This window comes from the organism of the source record quoted next, unplaced genomic scaffold (genome assembly GCF_019419815.1).
Source record: "Pyrus x bretschneideri cultivar Hongxiangsu unplaced genomic scaffold, Pyrus_bretschneideri_v1 Contig25, whole genome shotgun sequence".
Lineage (NCBI taxonomy): Eukaryota > Viridiplantae > Streptophyta > Magnoliopsida > Rosales > Rosaceae > Pyrus > Pyrus x bretschneideri.
The window spans coordinates 278,678-301,119 of NW_025999557.1; the positions used below are offsets into that span (position 1 = coordinate 278,678).

The 22,442-nt window shown below is 37.9% G+C and overlaps 3 protein-coding genes across 4 annotated transcripts; 1 reads left to right on the forward strand and 2 right to left on the reverse strand.

Annotated features, from left to right (window-relative positions):
* The first annotated feature begins 2,482 nt into the window (after window positions 1-2,482).
* Window positions 2,483-4,482, forward strand: LOC103966965 (CBS domain-containing protein CBSX5). Its single transcript, XM_048587035.1, has 2 exons — window positions 2,483-2,947; window positions 3,261-4,482. Exons 1-2 carry the CDS (start codon window positions 2,589-2,591, stop codon window positions 4,135-4,137), a joined length of 1,236 nt encoding a protein of 411 aa, XP_048442992.1. The 5' UTR covers window positions 2,483-2,588; the 3' UTR covers window positions 4,138-4,482.
* A 3,577-nt stretch (window positions 4,483-8,059) lies between these two features.
* On the reverse strand, window positions 8,060-12,931 carry LOC103966963 (ultraviolet-B receptor UVR8). 2 transcript variants are annotated; one of them, XM_048586775.1, is made up of 7 exons: window positions 12,479-12,931; window positions 11,809-12,155; window positions 10,897-11,106; window positions 10,216-10,326; window positions 9,065-9,433; window positions 8,867-8,974; window positions 8,060-8,635 (listed from the first exon to the last, which is right to left on the reverse strand). In XM_048586775.1, the coding sequence occupies exons 2-7, from the start codon at window positions 12,145-12,147 to the stop codon at window positions 8,294-8,296; spliced, it is 1,479 nt and encodes a 492-aa protein (XP_048442732.1). In that variant the 5' UTR covers window positions 12,148-12,155; window positions 12,479-12,931; the 3' UTR covers window positions 8,060-8,293. The 2 variants fall into 2 exon arrangements, with proteins under 2 accessions (XP_048442732.1, XP_048442733.1); XM_048586776.1 differs by having other exon boundaries at window positions 11,809-12,130; window positions 12,657-12,930.
* Window positions 12,932-13,618: 687 nt separating this feature from the next.
* Window positions 13,619-21,421, reverse strand: LOC103966964 (general transcription factor 3C polypeptide 6). Its single transcript, XM_048586777.1, has 5 exons — window positions 21,087-21,421; window positions 20,912-20,962; window positions 19,818-19,869; window positions 14,058-14,241; window positions 13,619-13,951 (listed from the first exon to the last, which is right to left on the reverse strand). Exons 1-5 carry the CDS (start codon window positions 21,186-21,188, stop codon window positions 13,912-13,914), a joined length of 429 nt encoding a protein of 142 aa, XP_048442734.1. The 5' UTR covers window positions 21,189-21,421; the 3' UTR covers window positions 13,619-13,911.
* Window positions 21,422-22,442: the final 1,021 nt, after the last annotated feature.

Sequence of the window (22,442 nt, forward strand, 5' to 3'; positions counted from 1 at the left end):
CAACGGCCGAAGATGCGCCACGTGGCCCATGACCCGCACCCCTTTAGTGCGCCTGCAACGCGGGGCCCTCTGTCTGTTACTTGTTGGGAATACGCGCCTACACGCATGTGTTTCCCACGCACTTGACGCAAAAAAAATATCAGGCATTCGATGACGTCATGCTGATGCCAGCATGATGTCAGATAGGTCGGTTCTTCACTCGGTCCATTTCGAGTCGACCTACAAACTGGGGTGGACTTTGGGTTGGCCTATTTTTAGGGATGAAGGGGTTTTTTTGGATGCCAGCCTATATTTTAGGCTTTGGGTCAACCTCTTAAAGAGGGTTGGAGTTGCTGTAACCCAATCCTATTTTCCTCTCAGTGGTCTCTCAGCTGTCGACTTTACGACTGTGAGAAGAGCCGCTTCTTTCTTGCCTGGTAATGGGGGCTTCCATTCACGGACGCCATCAAGAGTGCTCTCTAACCGTACGTGGTTTCACTCTCAGCAGTAGCGGAGTCAAAAACTTCGAAGTAGCAGGGACCAAACACTGGCCATCCAAAACTTATAAAACAAATTATTTTTCTTACGCACAATATGTATACAACTGACACACAAGACCCCAATTAATGTTGGCATCTTTAACTGGGGATGAAATGTCCTTTTGTATATCAATATCTATAAGTTAATTTTCGATATCTAACGCTGATTTGATGATGACATCGATATCATCAACCTTCAGTATATGCAATGAAATAGTGAAGAAAGTTTTTTATTGTGATCGGAATACGGTAAGTAGTGTTTTCATATAAGTAGTGGAAAATTATATTTTTAAAGTTATTAACTTTTGAAGACATATATCTCATCATTTATATACTGATACATGATGTACCACCTCGTGTTTCGGTCACATTGAAAAATCTCTAAAAAATGTGGTCCAAAACTTAAAGATTCGGTGAAACTATTTAACATGGTTAATAACACTATAATATGTACTTTCATACAATGATATATTTATTTACTCTATAAGAAAATTTGACAAGCTGTACAATATGCCTGTCTATAAATTAATATTAAATTCGTTATTCACTGAAAATAAACTTAAAATGTAATAGATAAATATGTATATGGTATTTATATGGGAGTATTCCTCTTTATTTATAAGTGAGAGATTTTATATTCGATTCTTATAAAAAATGAATTTAAATCATATTATTATTAATTTATTATGAAACTTAACCATTCTTCCACCTCTCATCGGAGATAATATCCATTAGAGTAGAGTTTTCATTTGATCAATGACTCAATATCCATTTAGTAGCCCACCCTCAAACCAAGAAGGAAAACGGTGCTGCGTGCTTGGAAAGTGTTTTTTTTAGTACATTAATTTTTTTACATTAAAGAGAAGAAAAGTTGGGTAAGCCACATAATAGATAGTCTAATTTGATATCAAATTTCCTATTCACGAAATTCGAATATAAAAACTTTCACTTTTAAGTAAAAAAAAATACTACCTAACAGTAATACTAGCAGTTTACTTGAAAAGTTAAAAGTGATGTTTTTAAAATGTAGTCGTCTTCTTTCTAGTCAAGATCCGTACCGACTCAGTGTTCTGTCAAAAATTTGCAGGGCCCATGGCCATGTGTCATGGACTGGACATAAGAATTGTGCTACCATGACACTTAGGAGTATTATATATAAGGTTTGTCAGCGTAGGGGCAAAGTCCCGAGGAATCAAATTATGCGAGAGATTATAAGTAATTGAATTATTTTTTATATAACTAATTAATTTTATGATTAAACAGAATCTCAACTTTTTCAAAGTAATAGAGTAAGTTAATTCGCATATAAAGTCTAACAATTATATGTACTCCACTTCCCTATATTTGTCTGGTTCACAACTTAAACTTAAAAATTTGTCACACATGAATAGACGTGTGAGAATAACAAATTCCCACATTGAAAAGTGACTAAATCATACAAGGACTTATGAGTAATTGAATTACATTTTACATTATCAATTAGTTTTATAATGAAACCTTAACTTCTTCACATTTAACCGTGCAGTCAATTCCTATCCCCACTTCAAGCTCAGGGTCAGCTTTTAAGCTTAGCATACTTTCTGCCCATTAGGTTTCAAATTATACATTAGTTTTTCATTAATTATATCGTGGTCTACCGTGTCATAATAATGAAGAAATATACCACATGATAAATACTCGTCACATAACGTTACGATTTTATTTAACTTATATTACCCATACTTATTTTTCATTCATACATTAAAACATGTGACATATGAATCATGTCATTTATTTGAATTAAACATATAATTTAGATACTCATAAAAAGTATTAATAGAGTACAGTATTCTAGATTTTCGATTTGATTTATTGAACTTTTGTGTACTCTACTTTAATTTATTTCTGTTGTAAGAGCACCCCAACATTTTCCTAACCAAACTATCTCCACACGCCTACCCCTGTCCTTCTCTTATAAATACTTTCGTACCCACTTCACACCACCTTCACCACAAGAGTTCTAAAAGGTTCTGCCTCTTTTAGCTCATCCCTCCTCCGCCTCTCAACCATTCTCACTTAACTTGTACTTGCATGGCAGTGAGCTTCTTGAGGTACGAGGTATCCGACCTCTGTCTAGCCAAGCCGGCCCTGAGGTCCCTCTCTGCCTCCGCCACCGTCGCCGATGCCTTGGAGGCCCTGAAGACCTCCGACGACAACTTCATCAGCGTCTGGGACTGCAACCACTCCAAACCCAAGTCCCTAGACGGCGTTGGTGGTGGTGGTGGCGGCCAGCTCTGCCGCTGCGTTGGCAAGGTCTGCATGGTTGATGTCATCTGCTATCTCAGCAAAGATGACAGCTTGACGTCTCCATCCGCCGCTCTCAAGGCACCTGTCTCTGAGATTTTAACCAAAGTTCCTGGCCATGTTATGCACGTGGAACCTTCCTGCAGGTACTGAAAACCAAAACCCATGTCTTGAAATTTCTTATATTTCTCAATTTATTTGGGTTTGATTTGCGTTTTGTGATGAACTTGGCATTGGATTTTCTTTATTTTTCAGTTTTGTTTGAGTAATTGACAAATTGGAGCCAAAGTTTGGTTAAATTTCACTTCTTGACAAACCCATCGACAGAGTGTTCTAATTATTTTTTTAAAAAAAATCCCAGATCAGATAAATTTTTCATCTGAATTTTGTTTGTTACTGTGAATTAGCGACCAATTTACCCAAATACTTAAATCCTTTTACTTTACTCTTTATTTTCAGCCTGCAAGCAGCCATTGATTTGATCCTCGAGGGAGTCCAGAACTTGGTGGTCCCAATCAGAACCAGAAGCAATTCGAGAAGAAAACAGCACCCAAAACCCATCTCCGCCACCTCCGCCACCACTATCCACAACGGCCAAGAGTTCTGCTGGCTAACACATGAAGATGTGATCAGATTCCTCCTCAGCTCAATTGGGCTCTTCTCCCCTCTGCCAGCCATGTCCATAGACTCCCTTGGCATCATCAGCACCGACATCCTTGCCATCAACTACCACTCCTCCGCCAGCTCCGCACTCCAGCTCATATCCCGCTCTCTCTCCCAGCAGACCTCGGTGGCGGTTGTCGACACCGATGGGGTCCTTATTGGAGAGATCTCACCCTTCACCCTTGCCTGCTGTGATGAGTCAGTGGCTGCCGCCATCACCACCCTCTCAGCAGGGGACCTCATGTCCTATATTGACTGTGGTGGGCCCCCTGAGCACCTGGTAAAAACTGTGATGCAGAGGTTGAAGGAGAGGAAGCTGCAGGGGGTGCTGGAGAATTACTCTCTGAGCTCATCAAGTAGCTATGCACATGCATTGATGATGACATCATCTTCTTCCTCCGACGAGGAGTCATCGGTGTCTCCGAACACGGCTCTGCGGCCGACTAGGTCCGGGAGGTACACCCGGTCGAGCAGCTACTCGGCGAGAATGGTGAGGAGGGCGGAGGCCATTGTCTGCCACCCGAAAAGCTCACTGGTTGCTGTGATGATTCAGGCAATTGCTCACAGAGTAAACTATGTGTGGGTTATTGAGGATGATTGTAGCTTGGTGGGAATTGTCACTTTTTCTGGGATGCTGGAAGTTTTCAGAGAACATTTGGAAACCATGGGTTAGAAAGTAGGAAGGGCCTGCCTCCGCCCGGCCCCTGACATTGTATCATTGGATCGAGACGTCACGGATCATTGGAGATCTGAAGGATGTAGGGGGTGTATTTTCTAGAAATGTTTTCTGGGAGGAGTTTGTAAGTGTACAAGTTTTGGTTTTGATCATAAAATGAGGTCGGAATGAATAAAACCATGGGGTAAAAAAAAATATGAAAAAAAAAAAAAAAAAATTGAGGTAGTGATGTGAATAGGAGGGGGAATCTTGTGCTCTGAATTTCAAAGTTTGGTTTTGTAATGTTTTTGGCACTCGGAGTTTGTATGATATCTGAAATGTGATCTTTTCTTCTTTTTACAATTTGATGTTGGAAATTGTCTCTTTTGGCATTGGCATGGAGTTTTGCAATTTTCATATTTTACAAATAATATTTCACGTTAGAGAGATTCGAATTCGAATGTGATTGAGAACACAAGCACACAACTTTAGTCTACTAAAACTTGAACGTAGAGTGAGAACACAATCATACTACGTAGTGACTCGATTCAAAATATGTGTCAAAAGTACATGTTCTCGAACCCTAAACCGTAAATATACATTTTCAAAATATGTGTCAAAAATACATGTTCTCAAACCCTAAACCCTAAAATATGTGTCAAAAGTACATGTTCCCGAACCCTAAACCCTAAATATACATTTAGTTGATGGGAATGATTTGTCGAACTAATAAGAAGACAGGTCATATCCGCACTACGCATACTGACGTCATGGCATGTTATTTATTTATTTCTCACTGTCGCTTTTTAAGTACCATTTCTGTATGCATTTACATGTATACCAACATAGCAACACAAAAGCAACCATGAAATTATCAGTTTTTATGCTCTTTTATTTATTTATCGACGAAAACCAAAAACTTTTCGATTTGCCACAAAAGGTGCTTTGGTTCTTGACTCAACCCATGACTTGTTTTTGTTGATTAAATTTTCACTGGGAGAGAGAAGAAAATTACAAACTTGGAATAGTTGAAAAAAAAATACATCGTATTACTGATTGTATATTATTATTTTAAATTAAATAAGTCTATAAATACAGTGCGTTATGCAATTGAGAATAATTATAATTTTCCTGATGAAACTAATAATCGCATATGAACAACTCGATAACAAGAGAGATTAAAATTCTCTGTGCAGAACGTAAGCAGATTAGGATTATGACTTTCATGTTATCTACAATCTTGGTAAATCCATCTCTGTCAAACTTATCTGTCACCAAAATTGGCATCAGAATATCATATGCTTATCCCCTGCCACATAACATGTAGAGCATATGCCATGCTGATCCAAATTACAAGGGTGTCCAAAGTTCTACTGATCATTTCTGCTTCTCCACTGCTTTTGCTTTTGGCTGGTAGCCGGTACAGTAGGCAGGCTTTCACTGATCCCTACCCCAAAACCTGCTTGTCAGTCAATTCACCTCTTTCCATACATGCTGTCGAATATTCAAGCATTTATTTACATCCGTTTAAATTTGGATATGTTTAAATATCATCTATGTCCATATAGCCCGTTGAAGGCTATATGTCAAATTCACCCAATTTTGGTAAAATGATCATTTGGGAACTGTTTCGAAAGCAAATAACGAAGTATTTTTATCGTAAATAGTTTTTGAAATTAAAAATCAATCAATGTGATCTCTAAAAGTTGATAGCACAAATTATTATCATCATTCTGTTTGAATTTCGTTAAAAAATCTGTTAGTATGCTGACATGACACAATATAGGCTCCTCACTTTATGTCGTGCCACGTCAGCATACTAACAAATTTTCTAATGGAATTCAAACAGAATGACGATATTGATTTGTACCACCTATTTTCAAGAACCATATTAATTGATTTCCAATTTCAAATACTATCTTAATAAGCTGTGTCAATTTCAAAAATCATTTGTGATAAAAACCCAATAACAAAAAGTGCATTTGAGTTACGACAAGAACTCCACGTGCTTTTTAACAATCACTTACATCTCAATTAAAATTATCATGCTCTTTTAATAAAAATAAAAATAAAAGGTTTATGAACAGAAGTATCTCGGATGTGGTTGTGGACCTGTGGTTCCAGAAGAATTAAAGAAAATGTTAAAAGCAGATGAATGGATAGGAAATTAGCAACTCTTTACTGTAAAGTATAAAGGGCATTGCAATTAGCTTAAAAATTAAACAAATAAAAGGGCAAAAGAACAAATTAAGATTTGCAAAAATGGGCCAGGGAAAAAAGTCGTCCTTTAAACGCGGTTTTGTTATGATTAAGTTATATACAATAGAGGAATTTTAATCATCCACTTTCACGTTATATAGTTTAAAAACATAATTTTTTTAGCATTTTTCTTTAAAAAGATAAAGTGACCTGGAGTCCCATAACTAAAATAGTAAATAAAGAAAGAAAATGGTGATTAGTGGTTAGAAATTATTTTTGAATTTTTTTATTTAAAATTGAACACAAATAGTACTTGACAAAAAAAGAACACACGACGAACATGACAAAGTGAACTTCAGGATCCTCACAAAAAGGATCCTCATCCATAAACTTGAAAAAACAAATCTTTACCAAAAAAAAAAACTTTGGGAAAAAACATCCTAGCATTTTAGTTGGCAAAAGAGATGTGCCACCATGATCAGTATTATTTATGATATTTCCAAGCTCAGGGTACAGAAAGGGAGAAAAAATGTGTGTTAATAAATTGTCACGTGATAAGAGATAGTCACACATAAGTATTATATTTGGAGACAGTGTAGAGACACATGTACTAGTAGAGAGACTTAAATAAAGTGGGGGCGTTAAGTTGGTCATGTTTCAAATTTATCACGTGACGTGTAGCCATAATTTTAATTTTCTTACATAACAATGCATAATTAGTTAAAACACGACCACTTTGACGATCTTATTGTATGCAAGTTTTTCTTATATGCAGTAGTGGAAATAGAGCATAAGTTGCACTTTTGTGGTTGGAATTTAGAAAGGAGGAAAACATAGCTTGTTCTCCTCTTTTGATAAAATTGAAGCAAAGTTCCTGAATTTTGGCCAAATTGGATCTTTGCACCTCTAACTAAAAGTCAATAAAAATTGGTGCTTTAATTTGTCACAATGTGAAGCACTGTGTTTTTTGAGGTAACTCCGGTAAAACTTCCGTCCAAATTATGATATTTGAAGCGAAAAATCTGGATAAAAGTTGTAACTGAACTACCTTCCGCGTTATGACAAATTCAGAGATCAAATTTTACGTATTTTTTGTTTAAGGACTCAAACTCCAATTAAGCCAAAATTGAAGACCAATGCTCCAATTGTCTCTTCCTCTTGCAAACTTCCAACTACTTAACAAACAACACAAAAGGAGGCACGCTTGTCACATGGATCATATCTTCTCATTTCACTCTGCTTCCAACGTCCCATTTAGAGGAGGACAATTGACATTAGAACGCTGTCAGAAAAGATAATAAATATTTCAATTCTTTATAGTTTGATGAAATCTGGCAAACTTAGAAAGTAGGTAGTGTCTCGTACTACAAATATATTAATGTTGACCTGGACTGCCAACTAAATTTGTACCCTTACTAATTCAAACCTCAAATCCAAAAGACGTGACTATGCTTCGAGAAAGTCCGTTCAAACAAATATTGTCCACCATATCGGTAGGTACGATTTTTATGTTACCGACACGGCTACGATGGACTAATGATTATTTTAAAATCCCTGTTGGCTGGCCGGCCGGCCGCACGTACTTGCATTCTACGGCATAATGACGCTTATTATGTTAGCATCAGTCGTGCATGAATGGTATCACAGTCCTTGATTGATGCTAGCATAATATGGTATCAGAGAAGTAGGCATAATTTGAAAGAAGCATCGTTGACAAGGCAACCTGGAAACTGAAACAAAATGAACACACAACGTAGCTGTACTTCTTATATTATACGCAATCTAATTTCCCACAACAAATATCACACACAAATTATCATGTAACGCCTTCAACATTTTCATCTCACAGATACACAAAAGCTATTTACCCTATACTTAACAAATTCGATTCAAATTATGGCAGGAAATCTCATGGTGTTTGCTAAGGTCATAAGAAATCATACAACTCCACAAAGCAGATGGTTTTTCCCTGAGGTCAGAGGCATTCTGTAACACGATCCATGTCATCAGCCGTTTCTTGTATGAAGATTTCAGTTGGTTCAAGGCAACATCGCAATGTGTCGTGCCCGAGTTGTGCCCTTTCATTATCTCCAAATCCAAAGAGTTGTCCGCGGTTAGTGAGAACAACAGTATGGTACAGCCCAGTGCTAATCTGAGAAACATGATGAGCTCTTAAGCTATCGAGGATTCGAGGGCTCAAGATCTTATCAGATAATCCCCTGTCGGGAAATCCAAGGCTACCAAAGCTCATCCAACCACAACCATATACTGAACCATTGTCGCAGAGGAAAAAGGTCTTCCGCTTTCTAGCACATACCTACAGAGTACAGTAACTGTTATAGCACACCTATGGATTAAAACGAGAAGTTCCACATGAAAAGGGAAAAAAACAGGAGAAAGATGCACAGATTTGTATGCGAGTTTCACAACGCCAAAGTTGTAGTGTTGGAGCATTGCATCTACTCTTAACAATTGAGGGCAACATAGAACAATGGACTTAAAAAATCATAATTTATTAGAAATGATAAGATGAATGAAAAATCCAAACCTGCACAGCGAGGTGGCTTTTGAGCTTGGTCAAGAGTTCTGGGGTGGTCTTGTCAATCTCATCCCCATGGCCTAATGCACCGCAGTAGCCCTTACCCCAAGTATGTACCTGCAATTTCCATGGTTTTTGACAGAAGTCAAATACATGCCAAGCACAACAATAAAATATTGAAATTTTGTCACCGGTTAGGAGACTAACAAATCCATTGGAATCAAGTGCCACGGCATGCTCATCGCCTGCAGAGACTCGAACCACATGAATACCCTGTCTTTTAAATTTTTGGATTGCACGTGGCTGAAACTCATCATGCTGCTCTCCGTGGCCAAGACAGAAGTTAGAACCTGACCCAAAAGAGTACACTAGTCCATTGTCAGTTACAGCTAAGACGTAATTCGGACCAGCAGCAATCTGAACAATGGAACCAATGCCCTCGGGCATTTCAATCATTTTGGGAGTTGGGCTATCTATGGTGTCTCCATGACCAAGTTGACCATGTGTATTGGCCCCACATGTATAAACACAACCTTGTCTTGTAAGAAACACGGTAAAATTAAGCCCTGTAGCAACCTGAAACAAGTTCCAGCTATTTAATGTCCAACTACAAGTTGTATAAATAGGCAAGGAAAAAAGAATTGGAGTGAAACAAGTTCCAACAGATAACTCATGAAGATATAGTGATACACATCGACATCAGAGAAGATAAAGAGTAGAGTAATTATCACCTAAGAATGGAATAAAGCATAAGATCCATTTACAACAATGGAGAACGAGAACTTGGGCCATTCATATCTATAGTTAATAGTTTTTCTCGATGAAAAAGAGGAATGTATAATTGGAAGTGGTCCGAATCAGACCTCTAAGACTGAGCACATCATCAATCAAAGTATTTAGCTTCAAATTCCAGAAGCCTTCAAAAGGCTTCCTAGTTTTTGTTTTCTTGAGCAAAGAGTTATATTTCTATGGTAAAGAAAGGTGATGTTTATTTTAACCTACAAGTAGAAGAATCCAATAACTAGACACATCATTTAAAAGTAATTCCATAATCCAGAAATCATAGTGCAGGGGTTACAAATTAAAGGAAAACAGAAGAACAGAAATTGTAGTTCAACAACTATATAGTCTTTGAACAGGGATATTCATCCTTAATACTACACAATGATTCGGTGATTCGTTTCCCAAAAATCCAACAATTCCTATTGTTGACACAATGAAGGGAAAAATTCTCCACAAAAATCTCCATTAGCTTTACCCAGAAGATTGTATAATATCCACCGATTCTGACACTTATTTTATCTATTTGAAAAAAATTCATTGTCATTTATAATACAACAATGAGGATATAAGTTTACCTGCTTGCAAGGAAGTCCTTTCAATGCCTCAACAAGCCTAGGCCTAAAAATTGGCCGGTTTGTATCTTTATGCCCACAACAAAATGATGAATTATCCCCACATGTGAAAACCTGTATCAGTAACCAAAAAGCGTCATTACATGACTAGAAGGACGGTCATGCATAATATCTAAAACGCTTTGCAATGCATATTCAGCTTCTATAAGAGTGACAATTGCCAACACACGAGCACAAATTTAATGCATCAAGGCAACTCTTAGAAGACTAATGTGAGAGTGACCTACTAAGTTTTGAGTATATAAGATATGGGAAGTATAAATCGTACATAGGTGCAGAAAGTTGTGTGTGTGTGTGTAGATAGCCAGATATATCGATGGTGGAAATCAGACCAAATTCTAAACCAGGTTTCATGATGGGATCACGGAGGCTTGCTAAACCTCGACAATAACTTATAAGTGCCTATCACTGCCAAAAAATCAACAACCCATGGGTGTCATAACTTGCAAAAAAATCAAAGGAACATTGACAAAGTCGGCGGCAGAATTTAAATTATGAGTGGAAATATTGAGCACAAAATGATGGAGAAGTATTTCTTATGTATTCACATCTAAGATACAAAAGAAAACTATTTGTTCATCTCAGAATAAGGTATACCATGTTGAGGTATAAGCACGTACTAACCTCTCCAGATTGCATAACAAAAGCAGCATGGTTGTGGGAGGCTGAGACTTGGACCACCTGCGCTGGAGATGGAAAATTAATCCGGGTAAATGTTACACATTGCTTAGTCTCAAAGCCATGACCAAGAACACCACACAAGCTGGCACCACATGAGTACAATGATGAATTGCTGATTAGCAATGTGTGATACCGTCCAGTTGTAATTTGCATCTGTTGATAAAAAAAATCTTAATTAACCATAACTTTTAGCCAGCAGCTATCAAGGACCAGAAAATTGTACAACAAACTTAACACAGCATAAAACAACAAAAAAAAGTTATCAATATATCAATAGGTCGATCTAGCTAGCAAACCTCTAGAAGACATTATATTAATATCTTTGTTCTATTAGCAGATAATCTAAATAATGTCATTTTCTGCGAGTCTTCCAAACGGTTAAGTAATGGAAAGCAATCCTATATATTACAGTATCAAGTTACTTTAAAATCTATATCTCATTTCTCATTTTCCTTTCAACCAGAAAGTACTTAAAAATAGTTTCTACTGCTATGCAAATAAGATTGCAAAAATTGACGGAAAAAAAAAAAAAAAGTAAAAAACTACTGGCAAAAGTTTATTAGGCAAAAGAATTTAATACCACACAATTCAGGTTGGTTTTGTACTTACACCTTAAATATAGATACCAACTAATCTCAATGCAAGAATTTCAAGAATCTAAATAAATAAAGGATTAAATTTCCAACAACAAAAATCATTTCATGTAAAATGGGTAGTTTATGATTGACTAAATTAGAAAACCCCCAAAATATATTATCACACACATTGGTGTTCTTTCCCATAACCAGTACTCCAAATTGCTGATAAAGTTCATTCATGAATCATAAGAAACTGCAAACAATAATGAAATAGTACATTGCCTGCTGAGGTCTCAACCATGTCAGATGATTGCTCCACCGATTGCAAGAACCTCAAAACCCGCTTCCATTTCCCACCACACCGATTAAATAGCTCACTCTGAGCATCCCCTTCCATTTTAGCATATACAGAATGGGACACGCATAGCTGATATGCAGCAAAATCCACCAATGACCGAAACTTGTGAGGGTATAAGCACTGACTCCCTCCAAATGTCCTAGAAGTTAACTCTAAACGTAGAAGATCAATGGCATTAAGCCTTCCCGAGCTCAAGATTTCTAAAACCAAATGTGACGGCAAGTCCTCCATTGACACCGGCCTATACCCCATCGCCATTATGAATCCTTCAAATCCACCAGCACCAAGAAAATACCAAATAAAATTGTATAACTATAGTCTTATATATATCCAATTAAAAGGAATTGAGCTTCACTATGATGATTGATGAGTGTCAAAGTTTTAGGCGAAATCGGAGGCAATTAAAGCAACAGATGAAGAACAAATCAGAAGGGAGGAAAATGCAGCAAATGTAGTACAACAAGGGGTAACTATCAGATGAAAATTTCAAAGGATTTTGATACAGTGATTGGAAATAAATAATCAGACGGGCCAAATATCACAGCCCTTTTCCTGCAATTATCGAAAACTCGACGAACAAGGCCTTTACCTGCAAATTGTCGAGCAAAAACCGATCAAAGAACAGTAATTAACCTTTCACAGCAGCAAAAAAAGTGAAATTAAAAACCAAATTGAATCAAATGAAGATTCTAACTACAAAGCAGCAGTGAAAATTTACCAACAACAGAAAGTGGAAATTTGGAGGCTTTTGGGCGGCGATCTCTGACTTGTTCGTACGAATAATTGAGAAATTCAATCTCTGAGCTAAAAGTTGGGGCTTCCACTTTCCAATTGGAGAAGAAACGACAGAAAAAAAAACACAAAATAAAAGCCCTAATTTCCAAATTATTTAAAGGGAAAGTAAAAAATTAATTTGAATATTTAATTTGGGTTTTTTGGGGCAGAGAATAAAAGAATGGAAGCTTCAGCAAAAGCAGTAGCAGAGAAAGTAGGGGATGATGGAACGAAGGAGAAACTGGCACAGCTGGCTGGCTGTGATTGGACTGGTGGTGGTGTCTGCTGACTCTGATGTCGCGGATTTGCTTCCACGTGGAAGGGCTAGATGCTTCCTACTTGTAAGCTTCCAAATCACCAAGTTGGAGGGAGTTGTACTAGGAGTCATATGGCACTTGTCTAACCTTGCCTTTATGAAATAACACATAGATCAATATTATCATATTATCATGTAGTGTTATTAATTTTAGTTATAATATAATTAACGTATCGTTATTTTGTTTTATTTGTTTTTAAAAGAGCCGAGTAATATGAGTTAATTATAGTCATGATCCCTAAACTAGTACCAGAATTTTACAATAATTCCTCCATTCAAATATGTTGTTACTATATTTTGTCACGTGCTATACTTTAATCCTTCGTCACCTCCTTCAATTTTTCCATTGTTCAATTCATGTATTTCATCTTGCATTGATCTAACCACCCATGAATTGGATATTTATGAAAGTTCAAGGAGGAAATTGGAGTTTAAGGGTAAAATCAACGAAATAGAACCATCCTTAAGTTTGTAATACTGACTACTCATTAGTCATTACTTTACTGTTGTAGCATCCAATCATTCAAAGTATACACATTGATCTGAAAACATGGTCTCCTAACAAATTCAATGATTCATTTCATCAGATTGAATAAATCATAAAAGAATAACAAAATTAAACGAAGTGCAGAAGGTCAATAGAGGAAGGGACAAAAGGGTTCCAATATTACATTTGTGCCAGGCCCACCAAGGTAGGAGTGGACGAGTCATGGAAAACAATATACAAAAACAAGATATAAATTTAAATTGTTTGGAAGCAAGCAAATGTGGAAGCCTTACCGAATAAGTAATTCTCTTTTCTAATTTTCTCTGAAGCTCATGGCGCCACCCAAGTCAAAAGGGAAAGAAAAAGTCTAACCAAAAAACGACCAGAAAAGGGCTGTACAACAGCATTGAGCTTTTAGCTTCGCGTGCAAGTAATCCAATCTTGGTCATTCGGCCACTGATTGCACCGTATGTAGCACCGGATCCCTGGCATTTTCAAAACCAGGGAATAAGCTTGTCTCGACTAAGGAATTCAGAAATCAGATACATAATTCAGCGGTTTTGTAACAAAACATTAGTAGACCTTACTTACCGAGACTGTTCAGGTGGATCATGAGAGTCGAGATCGGGTGCCAATCTAAATTTTAAAATCCGTTGAAGGCTACTAACTGGTTTTACTTGCTTGCCTGGAGATTGATTTGGATCCATTATGCATTTGCCTGCAAAAGGGTTTGCTTCTGATGACCCCGTTTCTTCATGAACCGCAGCGCTAGCATCTACAATAGGGCTCGCTTTAGTACAAGATAAGGTGCTACTGATGCAAGCAGATACAAGGAAGTAAATAAAAGAAACAATAAAACTTGGTAGGTGGCTTCTTTTTTCCTGATTGATTGATTGAAAATGATCTTTGATAATTTATGTACATCATAATGAGAAACTTAAAAGAATAGATTATGAATGGCTTTTGGCTGTCATAACCACCTTCTGCAACAATATGACCATTTTTTCTTTTCAAGGAAAATTCTGTGACTCCATGAAAATACAGTGAGGCGAGAGGTTTTGGGGAGAGGGGGTATCCAGTAACAGATTCTGGATTAACAACAGTTTCGAATGGTATGTCTATAGATATCTAAACCGAATCTGGGTCTTGTTGAGAGCTCATCTCAGTCAGGGTTTGCCCCTATTTGTACTCAACCCAACTAAAGGTGATCGTGAGGCACTTCGAGTTAGGGTAGCGCTGCGTAATGCCCTACCTTCCATCGGCGAAGGGAAGTGGTATAACCTGAGTTTTCTATAATCTATCCAAAAATCAAGATCACCTTTCAATATCTATTCGAGTTCCTCACTCTTATCAAAGCATGTACGGATTTAAGAAACATGCAAGTCAACAGTGAATACTAAAAAACCTTCAATGGAAGTAATCACAACTCACAAGACGAAATACATTGCCTATGATGTGCCCCTCTTGATGCCAATGAACTTTAACCAGTACTTTCACAGTACACACAAACCGGTGCCTAGAAATTTGTTGAAATGGAATCAAGTCTTTAGGGAAACAAACTTCAAAACATATGCTATTACCGCATTTGAGCATAATTGTACTAATTTATATGTTTGAGATGGGTATGGGCTTTACTATATAAATACAGTAAAACTGTGACACTTTGGCTATCAATATCGATGGGAACTCGAAGCTGAGAAGGTCAAGTTCTCTACCGTCGACTCGTATCTGTGCTTCTTGATCGCATCGGAGTTGATCGACGCCATTGATTTCATTGCTACTAGTCTTAAGAAGAAGAAGAAAGGTAAGAAGTAGCTTTGCATTGCGATTTGTGCGTGATGATTTGACCGTACGTATAGATTATCTCTCAGTTGATTTTGATCAAATCTGTGTCGTTTTGCTATTTTAGTCTGCGTTTTATAGTTTTACATTGCTAATCGATGAGACGGTGCTGAAATTTGTTGAAAGTAGTCTTGTATTTTCTTTCATCAACTTTCCTGCATTTTCTCGGAAGCCAAACAAGTCTTTAGACTCTCTTTGTTTGCTTTATTTCCCTAGTTTGATCAGTAGCACAGGTTAATTAGTTAAATAATCGTTGTACGTAATCAATTCCTTATATCACTGAGTTGAATCTGATCTTATCGTTGTTTCAATCTTTATGTTAGATTGGTGAAATGCATTGAGAGATTTTCTTTTCTTTTCTTTCTTAATTTTCTCAACGTTTTCCCAAGAAACTAACAGGGGCTCATAATTGGCTAGTTGGCTTGAACAAAGGGGTGGTTCCTCAATGTCCAACGAGCGAAGGTGCAACCACACCTCCTTGCGCCCACGTAGCTTCACCTCCTGTTACAAATGGATGGACGTTTTTGGCTATTGGGAACTTACAAAATTTTAAGGGCATGCAACTAAGAGAAAGTTTGAATCTTTTGGCTATTGGGGCACTTATCAAATTTTAAAGGCAGGCTTACGCTGAATCTTATCATGTGTTATACTTAGGATAAATTATGACGTGTATGATTCTAGGATCTAAGGAGGATCATCTTTGTATCGATGTTGGCAAAAATACGGTATTGTGAGGTATGATGTCCTAAAATTCTAAAACCGCTAAACGTCCACCGCTCGCCGTAAAATAACCATTAAACTTGCTGAACAAGCCAACCAGCCAATTATGAGCTCCTATTTGTTTCTCGAGAAAACGCTGAGAAAATTGAGAAAGAAAAGAAAAGACAATCTCTCAATGCATTTCACCAATCTAACAGAATGATTGAAACAACGATAAGATCATATTCAACTTAGTGATATAAGAAATTGATAACATACAACGATTATTTAACTAATTAACCCGTGCTACTGATCAAACTAGGGAAAGGAAGCAAACAAAGAGAGTCCTAAAGACCTGTTTGGCTTCCAAGAAAATGCAGGAAAATTGATGAAAGAAAATACATTACTCTACTTTCAACAAATTTCAGCACCGTCTCATTTATCAGCAATGTAAAACTATAAAACGCAGACTAAAATAGCAAAACGACACATTTGATCAGATTACCAAAACTGAAATCAACTGAGAGATAATCCATACGTACGGTCAAATCATCACGCACAAAACGCAACGCAGAGCTTCTTCTTACCTTTCTTCTTCTTCTTCTTAAGACCAGCAGCAGTGAAATCAATGGCGTCTATCAGCTCTGAAGCGATCAAGAAGCACAGATACGAGTCGACGATGGAAAACTTGACCTTTTCAGCTCCGAGTTCCCACCGATATTGATAGCCAAACCACTCAACCTCATTCTCAGGCCAAACCACGTCCATCTCCTTACCAAGCACCACATTCGTCAACCTTTCGAGGTTATAACGGCCGAGATCCAGGTCGTCACTCTTCATCCCCTTCACTGCTAGCTCGTTAAGGTCAACGGTGTTCCTGATCTCGATCTGGTTGTGAGCTTTGAGCCTCCGCGAGACGGCGGCCATGTCGCGGCCAACGACAAAAACCCTAGGGTCTTGGAAGGAGATAAGGGAGCGCGGCGTGACGTTATCGTAGGTCCAGGTGAAATGGAGGTGGTAGATGAGGGTGTGGGACCCGATGTTGAGGGTGAGGAGTTGGTACAGATATTCCTCGAGTCCCAAGCTACCGGTGTACTTGTCCTCCGCCTTGAAACCGACGAGGACAACGCCGTTTTTGGTGTTAGGGGACTTTAGGACTTGCTTCAGGCACTCTGTGATGACGGAGGGGTCGTAAGTGACGACAGTCAGGATGCGGTGGGAGTCCACGTAGACAGTGAAGGCGTGGGTGCGTTCGAGCTCGACGGTGACCTGCAAAACCATTGCAGCGGTGGTGGTTTTCTCTCTCCTTTCTTTCTCTCTCTTTGTTCTCTCACTCACTCAATTTTCAGTTGCAGAGAAAATAGAAAATGAGGTGGCAGTGGTCAGTGGGGCTTTATATAGTAAAGCCCATAGGACCAGAGCGAGTCACAATTTTACTGTGTTTATATAGTAAAGCCCATACCCATCTCAAACATATAAATTAGTACAATTATGCTCAAATGCGGTAATAGCATATGTTGTGAAGTTTGTTTTCCTAAAAACTTGATTCCATTTAACCAGTACTTTCACTTTGCAATCCTTATAAGTTATACGATCTCCCCTTCTCATTAGAAAAAAATCTATGTGTTTTTGACGATCCGCTCTTGTAGGTGATCACATGTTCTTTTCTCTTCTTAAGAAGGTGTTGGCTAAGAAGAGATCGTATGCCATTACAAAATCCAAGATGGCTTCCCCATCCTCGTTTCTCTCCCCAAAACCATGACCACCATGAAAACCTCCATAGTTGCCTGTTTCCTTGCCCACATGTCCATTTAAATCTCCTCCTATAATTACCTTCTCTGTCTGAGCGATTCCTTGCACCAAGTCTCCAAGGTCTTCCCAAAATTTCTCCTTCAAACTCGTATCCAACCCTACTTGAGGTGTGTACGCACTAATCACATTGATGAGTTCTTGTCCTATTATAATCTTGATTGCCATAATTCTATCTCCTACCCTCTTAACATCTACAACATCTTGTGTCAAGGTCTTGTCCACGATGATGCCAACACCATTTCTCGTTCTATTTGTGCAGGAATACCAAAGTTTAAAACCTGAGTTTTCGAGATCTTTGCCCTTAAGACCAACCCACTTAGTTTCTTGTAGGCACATAATATTTATCATTCTCCTCAACATAACTTCCACTACTTCCATAGATTTTCCCGTTAAGGTCCCTATATTCCATGTTCCTAAACGCATTCTACTCTCTTGAACTCTACCTTCCAGTCCTAGCATCTTCACCCTCCCCCGTCTAATAAAGTCAAAGTACTTTTGCGTGTCCTGTGTAAAGTTGATAAGGGCAGATGCTTCCAAACAAATTTGAGTGGAGTTGTTCAAAAAGAAGTTTCTATGGCCCCCTTGCTCATTTAACACTGCATCCGGGCGCCGATGGAGATACAACGACCCTTGCTCACTTATCACTATGCTCGGGCCACACGGCACGCCACTTACGGGTGACGACCTAGCTTTAGCACAATTTCATTCAGGATTCATTATCATAATGATTCAACGTAAAATAGGAGTATCGGCTATTGAACACCTGACACACTCCCCCTCCTCCTTTATCCGAACTTGGGTCCAGCAATGTAAGATAAGCTTACACAAACGGAGTTTCAATTGGAGAACAATAGAATAAAAAAAAAGTAGAGAATGAACAAAGAATGGGGAAGCCCTCAATTTACTAACAGAACTAGAGGACCCTAATTTAGAGGGATCAAACCAATCTTAATAAAAAAAAAGGGGTAAAGTACAAAAAACTACTTCAACTATTGATGTCACGACACTATCATACCTCATCTTTTAAAATTGACAATGTCATACCTCATCTTTAGAATTTGGTTCAATGTTATACTTTCCATTACTTGGCTGTTTATTTTTCAGTAAATGCTGACGTGGCTTGATTCGAAACTCATTTTCTATTAAAAAAAATTATTTAATATTTTTTAAAATAATAAAGAAAAGTAAAAAAAAAAAATTAAAAAAAATCCCTCTGTTCGTCCGTTCCCCCCCCCCTCTCTCTCCCCATTTTCATCCTCTTCCCTTCTTAATCTTCAACCAAAAAACAAAAAAAAAAATTTTGAAAACCCATCAACCCCCCTTGCGGAAGAAGAAGAAGAAGAAGAAGAAGAAGGAAAAGGAGAAGGAGGAAGAAGAAGAAGAGGAAAAAAAGGAGAAGGAAGAAGGAAAAAAAAAAAAAAAATTTTGAACCCACCCCACCACTTGCCCCGCGGAAGAAGAAGGAAAAGGAGGAGGAAGAAGAAGAAGAGGAAGAAAAAAAAAATTTGAAAACCCATCAATCGCCCCTACGGAAGGAGAAGGAGGAAGTAGAAGGAGAAGGAGGAAGAAGAAGAGAAGGAGGAAGAAAAAAAAAAAAAAAAAATTTGAAAACCCATCAACCCCCCCCACCCCCACCCCCCCCCCCCCCCCCCCCCGGCGCAAGAAGAAGAAGGAGAAGGAGAAGGAGAAGGAAGAAGAAGAAGAAGAGGAATAAAAGGAGGAAGGAAAAAAAAAAATATTTTGAAGCCACATGAGCATTTAACTAAAAATAAACGGCCAAGTAACGGAAGGTATATTATTAGACCAAATTCTAAATATTAGGTATAACATTGTCAATTTTAAAAGATAAGGTATAAAAAAGTTGTGACACCAATAGTTGAGGTAGTTTTTTGTACTTTACCTTAAAAAAAAAATATGGTCCAGTACATGCATATACGACAGTTTTCCAGACATAGTTTCCTACAGGTGTATTCTGAGTGAGATAGAAGTGTAATTTACCTTCTTGTTTGAATATAAGGCACGTTCCAACCGTTTCTTGATATTCTCCTATCTGTAGGAAAACAAGAATTAGCGAAAAGAAATCATGTCAGCCCACAACTTCAACCTCCATGCCTTTCCAGTGATGCAGAATTTGCCTTAGTTCTTTCAAGTATAACATACCAATTACTAATAAAAATGAATGAAACGGCTCAAGAGGCTCAAAAGAGAAAATCAAAGCAGGAGTTACAGCAAGTACTGAATAATAAAGAAAACTACCATCCAACTGCCATGAATGTCTAAACTCAAAGTATGACATAAACATCTGCACGGTATCACTAGTCATAAACAATACAAAGTGCCAGGACAGCACCAAACACTCAGCAAGATAAACAGTAGAAAAATCGGAGTTAAAACATTTAATTGCCACTAAAGCATTCGCTGCCAATGTTTTAAAGAGTGAGGGCGATGCCAAGGCATTTCATGTGCTGCGTAAAACAACATGAACTAATTTCATAGGCTCAATGCTCCAAAAAAATCCAAAAAATACCAAGGTAAAACAATATGAAAAAGGTGCAAAGCAAGCACAATCCAATCTAAGAGTCTCCATGGTAGTTTTTACTCGCATACATTAATGTCTACATAAAAGACTCTGCTAACTAAATGTCATCTAAAAGCCTAAACCACAGCCAGGTAATTAATTTTGTCAAATTCTTCTACAAAACACACAAACAGTTCCCAGATAGCATCAAACCCTCAGCATGATATCAGTGCAAAGTTCGGAGTTAAAACATTTCCATTGCCACGGAAGACATACAATGTCACATAAAACCGGCATAACTTAAGACCAAGTTCAAATGCTGCATAAAACAACATGAACTAATTTCACAGCCTCAACATTCCTACCAAGTCCGGGAATGGGTAAGGTTAAAAAAAAAAATTTTAAAAAAAGGAAAATGTGGCATTGACTGCATAGAAACATGATGTCGGTTTTATAAACGAACAAAGCTGAGAGAGACAGAGAAAGAGCGGAAAACAGCATAGAATCATTGACTGGAGAACAAAACCATTGAATTTCATACAGAATTTCATTTTTTCAGGCTGTTAAAACTCACCAACTTGAGCTTGTCACCTATACTCAATACTGGATGCTCCGTGTTCAGACCCTGCAAATCAACACAATTCAATTTTCAACATTAAAATGGCATCACACAAAAAAGAGTTTCAAATGCTGAAAATTGCAGGGGAAAATGTTAAAAATAACGAGAAATTGAGAAAGTTTAAACGTACGGAAAAAGAATAGGGTGCGTTTGGCAGAATTTCAAACTGCGAGGAAACGGAATCGAGATCGAGCAATACATATTCTTCTTCTTCAACAGTATTTGCCTCCATAGCCTTAATTCAGGAATCATGATACAAAATCTGAGAAATTGAAGTAAAAATTGCTGAAGTAGCCCTAGAAAGAGATAGAGAGAGGGGGGATAGTTTTTACCGTGAACCAGTGGGGTAAGAGTTGAAGAAGCTTTGAGAGGTCGAGAAGTAGCAATAGCAGCAGTCAGTGTGGTGAGTGTAGAAGAAGAGGAAGTGATACGCGGCGTTTAGAGATGCAAGAAGTTTGTTAGCCCAAAGCTTGATGGGCCAGTTGAGAAAGGGCTAGGGGGGGTTCTATGTACACCCACCCATTGGATTAGAGACCTCAACACCCAGAGACAAAATTTGTCGAGCTTCAAATGATGATTGTATTAAATCCATGTAAGTCTCAAATTTCACAAGATAAAATGAAAGGTGGTGTATCCTATACTCGTAATAATTTCTTTTGATATACATTGTAGTGATCGCTTGCATCCCAAATACATGTAAGTTTTTTTGTTCAAGGTCTGAATTAAATGGAAATTAAGAAAACGCGAAGACAGGAATTATCAGGGGGAAGGGCGAAATTTAAAAAGGTAAGGGGCACCAATTTGTTTCATTATGAGATCTTCATTTTAATTTTGAGAAACCAAACAAAGACGCCAACTTGTTTCATTACGAGGAAGTGCTAGCATCCTGCAACTAACAAAGAACTCACATTCCTCTAAACAACACAAATCAAATACCTAGCTAACCAATTATATCTCCAATTCATGATGCTGTAAAGCATTTTGTGCCTGGCAAACGAAGTACTTACGTTGCTAAAGCTACGCAAATCGTAAGCAAGAAATTTACTTTTCATGGCAAACAATCGTATGAAGGGCAGAACCATGAATTTATACAGTCGTTTGCATATGAACATCGAAACAGGAAACTCCAAAGTGATCAGCTGAGAGAGTTGTTTTTCATTACAAAGAACAAAAAAGGAGTTATGAAAGTTGTTGACAGATGGGTTCCATTTCCCAAAATCACATATTAGGGATTTAAATAACTAAAATTTGAAAAATTAGAGATTACCTCAAAATTGACGGTGGTGATTGGACGGTGGCTGACGACGGCGTCGAGTGTGGAGGGCGACAGAACGTGACTGACGGCGGTGGCCTACTGTGCTGGGAGTAGGGAGCCTGAGCCGTTCGTTGGTCACTGCTACTTGCTTCCAATTCCAATGGCAGAGAACGTTCTGCCTTTTCGTCCCCGCCCCTAAGTGTTTTTTTTTTTTTTTTTTTTTTTTTTGGG

Excerpts from the sequence above, each read along its gene's own strand:
- LOC103966963 (XM_048586775.1), bottom strand. The coding sequence starts at position 12,147 with ATGGCGATGGGGTATAGGCCGGTGTCAATGGAGGACTTGCCGTCACAT. Across the intron at positions 10,327-10,896 it reads TTGTTATGCAATCTGGAGAG|GTTTTCACATGTGGGGATAA; the intron begins GTTAGTACGTGC and ends TTACTGATACAG. Across the intron at positions 8,975-9,064 it reads CACTTGATTCCAATGGATTT|GTACATACTTGGGGTAAGGG; the intron begins GTTAGTCTCCTA and ends TGGAAATTGCAG.
- LOC103966964 (XM_048586777.1), bottom strand. The coding sequence starts at position 21,188 with ATGGAGGCAAATACTGTTGAAGAAGAAGAATATGTATTGCTCGATCTC. Across the intron at positions 14,242-19,817 it reads CCTTATATTCAAACAAGAAG|ATGCTAGCGCTGCGGTTCAT; the intron begins GTAAATTACACT and ends GCCCTATTGTAG. Across the intron at positions 13,952-14,057 it reads GATCCACCTGAACAGTCTCG|GGATCCGGTGCTACATACGG; the intron begins GTAAGTAAGGTC and ends TGAAAATGCCAG.
- LOC103966965 (XM_048587035.1), top strand. The coding sequence starts at position 2,589 with ATGGCAGTGAGCTTCTTGAGGTACGAGGTATCCGACCTCTGTCTAGCC. Across the intron at positions 2,948-3,260 it reads CACGTGGAACCTTCCTGCAG|CCTGCAAGCAGCCATTGATT; the intron begins GTACTGAAAACC and ends CTTTATTTTCAG.